The 8,204-nt window shown below is 55.9% G+C and overlaps 2 protein-coding genes across 5 annotated transcripts; both read left to right on the top strand.

Moving 5' to 3' along the window:
- Positions 1-488: 488 nt before the first annotated feature.
- GJB5 (gap junction protein beta 5) lies at positions 489-3,994 on the top strand. Of its 4 annotated transcripts, none has more exons than XM_006777331.2 (2): positions 489-667; positions 2,920-3,994. In XM_006777331.2, the coding sequence occupies exon 2, from the start codon at positions 2,941-2,943 to the stop codon at positions 3,736-3,738; it is 798 nt and encodes a 265-aa protein (XP_006777394.1). In that variant the 5' UTR covers positions 489-667; positions 2,920-2,940; the 3' UTR covers positions 3,739-3,994. The 4 variants fall into 4 exon arrangements, with proteins under 4 accessions (XP_006777394.1, XP_015428365.1, XP_015428366.1 ...); XM_015572879.1 differs by having other exon boundaries at positions 2,917-3,994; XM_015572880.1 differs by having other exon boundaries at positions 2,914-3,994.
- A 91-nt stretch (positions 3,995-4,085) lies between these two features.
- On the top strand, positions 4,086-8,174 carry LOC102752244 (gap junction beta-4 protein). The gene is made up of 2 exons (XM_006777330.2): positions 4,086-5,180; positions 6,582-8,174. The coding sequence occupies exon 2, from the start codon at positions 6,870-6,872 to the stop codon at positions 7,671-7,673; it is 804 nt and encodes a 267-aa protein (XP_006777393.1). The 5' UTR covers positions 4,086-5,180; positions 6,582-6,869; the 3' UTR covers positions 7,674-8,174.
- The last annotated feature ends 30 nt before the right edge of the window (positions 8,175-8,204 follow it).

The following is an 8,204-nucleotide window of genomic DNA, read 5'->3' as shown; positions in this document are numbered from 1 at the left end:
GGATCGATCCCCAGGAGGCAGCCAATCAATGATTCTTATCATTGATGTTTCTAGCTCTCTCTCCCTCTCCCTTCTTCTCTGAAATCAATAAAAATATATTTATTTATTTATTTTTATAAAGAAAGGTGAGAGAAGGGCATTCAAGTGGGGGCAATTGGTGGAGCAGAGGCATTCAGGCTGGAGACAGATTTGGGAGTCACAGCATTTCCAAAGGTAACTGAAGCTGTGAGAATAGAAGGCCATGGAGAAGCAATCAGAGCGAGAGTCTGGAGACCAAGAAGTAAGAGAGGGGAATTTCAGAAATTTCTAGGTTCCTCCCACACAAGGCCAGGGATGGGAGCACAAGCAGGGGGTCAGAGTGGACCTGTGGGTCTCTCCTGAGAGGAAGACAGGATTCTGGGCTCAGCACCCTGGGAGGAGTGAATACTGGGCCACATCAGAGGCAGCCTGGGAAGGTGGAGCTCAGCCAATGGCCTGGCTAAGTGCAGCTCCTCCTCTTCCTAGGCCAGCGACACACCCAGGCTGCAGCACTCTCTCAGGTTCGGTCCCAGGAATGGGCTTCCCCAAGCACCCTCTCTGGTTCTGACATGAATTCCGATTGCCTGCGGAGTCCACTGCTGGCTGTCAGGAGCCAGGACCCGGAGAGCCCTGAGGAGTAGCCACTCAGGTAAGATCATCTGTGTCCAAATGGACCCTGTCCATTGGTACACCTGGCGGACGGAAACCTCTCTGGTGGGGAGTCGAGGAAGGTAGTCGAGGAAGGTGGCCTGGACACGTCCGCCACCCTGGGTCCTGATGGTGGAGAAATAAAGGGCTCCTCCCTGCTCTGCTCTGGGATTTTCCCAACTGAGCAGAGGTGGGAGGCAGGGGCTGAGTGGAGAGGAGCTCACAGGGAAACCGGGAGCTGGGCAAGTGGAGCAGCGCTGCCTGGGCCTGCATGGCCCTACCCTGCCCCACCCCACGTGGGCTGGGCCTCGAACCCCTGGGGACTCAGGGCTGGAGCCTCCTGAGAAGCTGCCAGGAGTTCCACCCCCTTAGCAGGACTGAGCAAAGCCCAGCTGATGAGTCAGGGCAGGGGCCCCACTTCCCAGTGAAGGGTGGTGGAGACAGACAGTGGAGAGAGAGGGTAGGGAGCGGACACCCCAGCCTCCCTCAGCCAGGACCTCCCTGGTGTAGGAGGGAGTGAGCACAGACCAGACACCCAGGCAGCTTTCCAGGAAAGGGGCCCAGCCCCAGAGTGTGGGTCCTGGAGCCAGCCTGCCTGAGTTCCCGTCCCAGCTCTGCCGCTCACCAGCTATATAACTGAGCAAATTAACTAACGTCTCTGTGCTCCGCTTTCCTCATCCGGAAATTGGGAGTAAAAGTTATCATAACCTTTCCTGCAGTTGCTGCTGCATTGATTCATGCAAAGGGCTCAGAACAGAGCCTAGCGCTGCATAAACACCCAATAAGTACTGGCTCTCACCATTACACTGCTTGACTGCTGCAGGTCCTGGGGGTCAGACAGCCTGGTGACCTTCAGCCGGGACCCGCAGTCAGCAGGGCATCAGGAGCCTCTTAGAGAGAGAGAGGCTGTGCGGACAAGCTCGCTAGGTCCTGGGGGCCGGCAGGGTGGGACGAGTGCCTGGGTCACTCCCTGCAAGAACCAGCCAGAAGAATTCCAAGAGGGAAAGTGGGTGCCCCTCACTCTGAACAGCAGTCCCATTCCTTACAAGGAGGTAAATCTGACTCCTGTGTCTAGCACACCAAACTCGCCAGCAGGAGCAACGAAAGCAGCATTTCCCATGTTGGTGTCTCAACAGGCTATTCCATAGGATGATGACAATGGATTCTGTGGTCAAAGGAGTCTGGACAATACTGTACACTGAGTGGCCAGATAATTATGACCATCCCATCAGTACTTCATTGACACTTCCAAAAATACTGAATATTGAAAACTTCCTAAGCAAATACTCTCAAGGTTTTATTATTATTTGCATAACTAATTCACTTCATTGTACTGATGGGGTGGTCATAATAATCTGGCCACTCAGTGTATATTCTGTCCCCCTGTGGGGGATTCATGCTGTGAGTCCATTAGCCTGGTCAAGGAAAGGGGCCTATTTCACTTTGCCGAACGCAATGTTTGCCTTCCTTTCTTGAACACAGGTTCCTTTTCCCTCACTACTCCAATAGCCAGCCTATGGGATAGGGTTCCATGGAACACTAGTTTGGTAAACACTGCATTACCAGGCTACTCGAGAAAGCTTATTGTATAAAGAGAGCCATCAACCCCTACCTTAGGTCTTTCAGCTGGATTGCCATTGGCCTTGCTTCAGGTGAGTTGCACCTGAGCAGGACACTGTCTGGATCATTTAACTGAGTGTTAGACCAGGTGGGAGCTTGCGGACAAGTTTCCAGCCTCCTCTCCAACGTAATCCTCCAAGTCAAGTAAAAGGCAAAGAGCAGATTGCCCTTGGGAGGGGCTGCCTCAGAGGAGAGAGCAGGGCACAGCAAGGAGAGAAGTCTTCCCAAGGCTCAGCCCCCCTGGGGAGGAGGGCCAGGGTTGGAACAGGGGGAGAAGGCAGAATGTCCCACCTACATAAGCCTTCGCTCTGCAGGCCTACAAGACCAGAGCCACAGGCCCTGAGAGATTGAGGGGCTCCCTGGACTCACCTTCACCCACTTTTATAGATAAGAGTTGGGTTCTTCACTTAACTACTTATGCTCAAATCCCACCTCTGCACCTAATTGTGTGTAACCTTGTATAACCCCTCTAAACCTCAGTTTCCTCCATCTGTAAAATGGGTTCAGTGATAGAACCTAGCTCCTCTGAGGCTGTGAGGATTACATGACATGTTTCTCTCAAGTGTTCACAGTGACTACTTGATAAATGTGGGGGATTGGTGGTATCGTTCCCTGCAGCAGCAGCAGCAGCAGCAGCCGACGTCTGGATCCACCATGAACTGGGGGATCTTCGAGGGGCTCCTAAGTGGGGTCAACAAGTACTCCACAGCCTTCGGGCGCATCTGGCTGTCTCTGGTCTTCATCTTCCGAGTGATGGTGTACGTGGTGACGGCTGAGCGTGTGTGGAGTGACGACCACAAGGATTTCGACTGCAACACCCGCCAGCCGGGCTGCTCCAACGTCTGCTATGACGAGTTCTTCCCCGTGTCCCACGTGCGCCTCTGGGCCCTGCAGCTCATCCTGGTCACGTGCCCCTCGCTGCTGGTGGTCATGCACGTGGCCTACCGGGAGGCCCGGGAGAAAAAGCACCGAGAGGCAGTGGGGGAGGACGGCGGGCGCCTCTACCCGCACCCCGGCAAGAAGCGGGGTGGGCTCTGGTGGACGTACGTCTTCAGCCTGGTGTTCAAGGCCGGCATAGACATCATCTTCCTCTACGTGTTCCACTCGTTCTACCCCAGATACACCCTCCCTCCTGTGGTCAAGTGCCACGCGGATCCGTGTCCCAACATAGTGGACTGCTTCATCTCCAAGCCCTCAGAGAAGAACATCTTCACCCTCTTCATGGTCGCCACGGCCGCCGTGTGCATCCTGCTCAACCTGGTGGAGCTGGCTTACCTGGTGAGCAAGAGGTGCCGCGAGTGCCTGGCAGCGAGGAAAGCCAGGGCCACCGGCGCCTCTTCCTGCAAACAGGAGGACCTCCTCTCAGGGGACCTCATCTTCCTGGGCTCAGACACTCACCCTCCTCTCTTACCAGACCTCGCTCGAGACTATGCGAAGAAAACCATCCTGTGAGGGGCTGCCTGCACTGGGCTGGCAGGATGGGCCCAGCATGTCACGGGCGCAGCCTTCGCGGTGGGAAGCTCCTGCCACCTGCCCCAGCCGTGTGGCCTTGGGCACTTCCGTTTCCTTCTGTGTGAAATGGAGACGATGAGGCCACCTCGTTGGGTTGTTGCTATGAGGAAGAGTTTAATGAGAGAGCAGATGTGCAAGCCACTTTCATGTGTGGGGCCCGCGGTCAGGGCTTAATAAAAGTCCACTCCTCCACTGATTCAAGGTGTGCTTTGGTTCCTCGGCCTTGGTGACCCTTATCGGGTCATTTAGTTCCTCTCTCTGCCCCTGGTCCAGCCAGGTGAGGGGCCATCCTCTCCCCCCAGAAAGGGTGCCCAGCACTCCTAGGGGTCATGCTGCCTGCTCATGCCTTTAACTTCCGCTGCAGGTTTAGACCTGCAGAGAGAATGCATCTTAGAATGTGGGGAGCGGCGTTGAGCCGTCGGAAGTTTAGGACTTGAGTCGGAACGCTTGCATTCCAGCCCAGGTTTCATCGGGACTCTGGGAAAGTGACTTCGGCTCCTCTCCAAATGCGTTAACGTACCTGTGGGCTGATGAGCTCATGGTTGTGCATGGGGTTAGCCGGCTGTAAAAGGCCACATAAATGCTAATCATTGGGATTAGGGTGCGCTGGATAAATGCTTGTGGGAAATGAGGCCCAGCCCCTCCCTGGCTACACATTAACCTTCACTGCCCTGAGGGCCCTCTGCAGTCCCACTGGGTCCCACACCGGCTTCCCCGGAGGCCTGGCCACAGAGGACTGACAGTTGGGGTATGTCATGCTGCCAACCTGCACTCCTTGTCTCCACCAGGGCAGTGGGTTCCCTCGACTAGAACACAGTCAGCCCCTCCCACATCCCCTACATGCCTTACCAGCAGCCCAAGCTCTAGTCCCTAAAAATGCCCCGACCCGGGTAGGATGCTGAATCAAGATTGCCCCTTTCCATAGATGTCAGCTGCTGAGGACTTCAGAACCAGCCTCCTACAGACAGGGGCTGGAGAGAGGCCTGGGGACAAGGGGCAATGAAGCAACAAAAAGTGGACAGGAGCAATGCCATTATTGCTGGCCCGGGAGAATGAGGATACCAGGCAGGCTATTGCCCCCCCAACCCCGCCCCTCACTGCAGTCTCACCCACATACCTGCCAGACCAGGTAGCTCGACCCAGCCATGCCCAGCCAGGCTGGAGAAGGCGTGGGCCAGGAGCAAAGAGCCACAGGTGTTTGCTCTGAATATGTGCCCGGGGAAGTCCGCCAGCCTGCCTGCCCACCCGCTCACTCTCCTTGGCTCATTGGCTCAGAAAGCCCCACCCAGCAGGGCAGTAAAGATCAAAAGCTGCCTCTGGGAGGCCCTCAGGCAGACGGGGCCAGACCAGGGACTGGAGAGAGGCTCCGGGACCAAAGAAAGGTAAGGACCAAGTTGGGCAGGAGGCTGGGCTGAGAAGCAGGGACCAACAGGTCTAAGGATCCCAGGGAACCTTGGTTGTGGGCTGGGCTCCACGGAAAAACAGAGGGGACTGAGAATCCCTAGGGGAAAAAAAAAAAACAAAAACAAAACAGGAAAGCCCCAAAGAGGGCAAGGAATGTCCTTCCAGACCAAAGGGAGGACAGCGGACCAGAGGAGAGATGGGAAAAGGATCAGGAAGATGTGGGGTTTCTATTTGGTTTAGCAAACATTGTGTGTTCACTGGGCCTGGCCCAGTGCCGAGTCTTGTGAATACAGAGATGATAAGACAGGAGGCTGCCCTCCAGAAGGGTAGTCTGGCATCGAAGACAGTTAAATAGACCATCTGAGTATCCATGAAAGAAGGAGGAGGAGGATGCTCAGAAATGTCCCAAAGGCATGAGATCTGAAGATACTGAGATCTGAGACAGGGACAGAGGAAGGGCTGGGTCAGAGATGGAACATGATGACACTCTAATTAGGGGGTGTGGAGGATGGAGCACACAGGACAGGACCTGAATGGAAATAAAAGGAGATTTGGCTAGCAAACAGCCACTGTGCAAATGCAGAAGGGGATGTCCATGAGAGAAAAGGTAAATGGGGGGAGGACCGTGCCAGAATCTCACCTGCGTCCCTGCCCCAGTCCCTCCCCTAAAGCCAGAACAGTTGCAATTCCAGAGGAACCCACTGTGGTCAGGACAGTCAGCAAACGGGACCAGCACCCAGAGGGTGGGGACTGGGTGGGCCAGGATGACGCCAAGCCACCATTGTTCCAAAGAGAGTGCCTGTTTGGTTTGGGAGGGAAAGTCAAGGCGGGGATGTCCTGAGGCCAGAGGGGAGGAATGAGAATGGGTATCACTCAAGCGTCTGCCTAGGCCAGTGATGGCGAACCTATGACACGTGTGTCAGAGGTGACGCGCGAACTCATTTTTTTGGTGGATTTTTCTTTGTTAAATGGCATTTAAATATATAAAATAAATATCAAAAATATAAGTCTTTGTTGTACTATGGTTACAAATATCAAAAAAATTCTATATGTGACACGGCACCAGAGTTAAGTTAGGGTTTTTCAAAATGCTGACACGCCGAGCTCAAAAGGTTCGCCATCACTGGCCTAAGAGGCTGATAGGAAGGCACCCAGCTCAGGGCCTGGCTCCTGTTGGAGGAAAGTGGAGGATAAAGATACACATCCCTCCCCTCCTGCCCTGGTCCAGCCCTGGAGCCTATGGCATAGTGGACCAGTCAATCCGCACCTTCTTGCTGCTTCTTTAGAAGTCGGCGACCCACAGGGCGGAAAGGAGTCAGAGGTTGGCAGGCACATCCATGCAGGACGATTGTCCCTCACACGTACCTGTTACTTTATAGAATAAAATATCCCCTGATCTTGGAACTGGAAGACAGAAGTTCAAGACCAGCTCTGCCACTTCCAGCTGTGAGGCCTCGTGCCTCTCTGGGCCTTGGCCTGCTCCCTGTGAAATGGGGACAGTGGCAATCCCTACCCCGCCAAGTCATTGCGAGTGAGGACATGATGACACAGTGGTTGTGAAACAGTTTGGCCGATCACATCTCTAATAAAGGGCACCCATTTCCAGGTTCTCCCCGGCCTGCGCGGGTGCACGCAGGTGTGCACCGTCCGCCTGAGGAACCACCAGCATGAACTGGGCATCCCTGCAGGGCCTCCTGAGTGGGGTCAACAAGTACTCCACGGCGCTCGGCCGCATCTGGCTGTCGGTGGTGTTCATCTTCCGGGTGCTGGTGTTCGTGGTGGCGGCGGAGGACGTGTGGGACGATGAGCAGAAGGACTTCGTCTGCAACACCAAGCAGCCGGGCTGCCCAAACGTCTGCTATGACGAGTTCTTCCCCGTGTCCCACGTGCGCCTCTGGGCCCTGCAGCTCATCCTGGTCACGTGCCCCTCGCTGCTGGTGGTCATGCACGTGGCCTACCGGGAGGAGCGGGAGCGGAGGCACCGCCTGAAGCACGGGCCCAACGCCCCGTCCCTGTATGACAATCCAAGCAAGAAGCGGGGTGGGCTCTGGTGGACGTACTTGCTGAGCCTCATCTTCAAGGCCGCCGTGGACTCCGGCTTCCTCTACACCTTCCACCGCCTCTACCAGGGGCATTACGACATGCCCCGCGTGGTGGCCTGCTCCCAGGCGCCCTGCCCCCACACTGTGGACTGCTACATCTCCCGACCCACGGAGAAGAGGGTCTTCACCTACTTCATGGTGGCCACAGCTGTCATCTGCATCCTGCTCAACCTCAGTGAGGTCGCCTACCTGGTGGGCAAGAGGTGCCTGGAGATCGTGGGCCCCAGGCGCCATCGGTCTCGGCGCCGGAGTCGCCTGCATGATTCGTGCCCCCCATATGCCCTCTCCCAGGGAGATCACCCCCAAGATGGGAACTCTGTCCTCATGAAGGCCAGCTCGGCCGAGGTGGATGCAGGTGGGTATCCGTAACCTGTGAGGTTGGCAACTGGGACCGCCATGTCCCCCACCTGCTCCCTGAGGCCACACAGGGCAGTGGCACTTTCTGCAGCAAGGCATGCGAGGAAGGGGACTGTGGGGCTCCGGAAGCCCACCCGGAGGCCAGTACTGGGGAGCAGTTCTGTCTCAGGGTCCTGATCCCCAGGGGAAGAAGGTTTAATGGTAGGCATTTTATATATGGCAATAGGGGATGTCAAAACCCTTAATAAATATGATTTTCTCAGTACCTTGCAGGCCAGGTGGGGAGTGATGGGTAGGAGAGCAGGGGGGTCACAAGGACCTTGGAGAGGAGGCCAGGACCACTCACGGGCACCTGAGCCTGGGAACCTCAGATCCTGGTTCAGCCACCACCCACCTCACACACACACACACACACACACACACACACACACACAGTGTGCCCCCAGGACATGGTGGGGAATACCCAAAGGCAGAGACTTTTCCAGGGGTTTCTGGACTCTGCAACCAGCTGGCAAGGCAGGCGAGGGACCCCAGGAGACTCTG

Source organism: Myotis davidii, unplaced genomic scaffold (assembly GCF_000327345.1).
Source record: "Myotis davidii unplaced genomic scaffold, ASM32734v1 scaffold88, whole genome shotgun sequence".
Taxonomy (NCBI): domain Eukaryota; kingdom Metazoa; phylum Chordata; class Mammalia; order Chiroptera; family Vespertilionidae; genus Myotis; species Myotis davidii.
This window is presented reverse-complemented; position numbering and strand designations above follow the sequence as displayed.

Coding starts and splice junctions, on each gene's coding strand:
- GJB5 (XM_006777331.2), top strand. CDS start 2,941: ATGAACTGGGGGATCTTCGAGGGGCTCCTAAGTGGGGTCAACAAGTAC.
- LOC102752244 (XM_006777330.2), top strand. CDS start 6,870: ATGAACTGGGCATCCCTGCAGGGCCTCCTGAGTGGGGTCAACAAGTAC.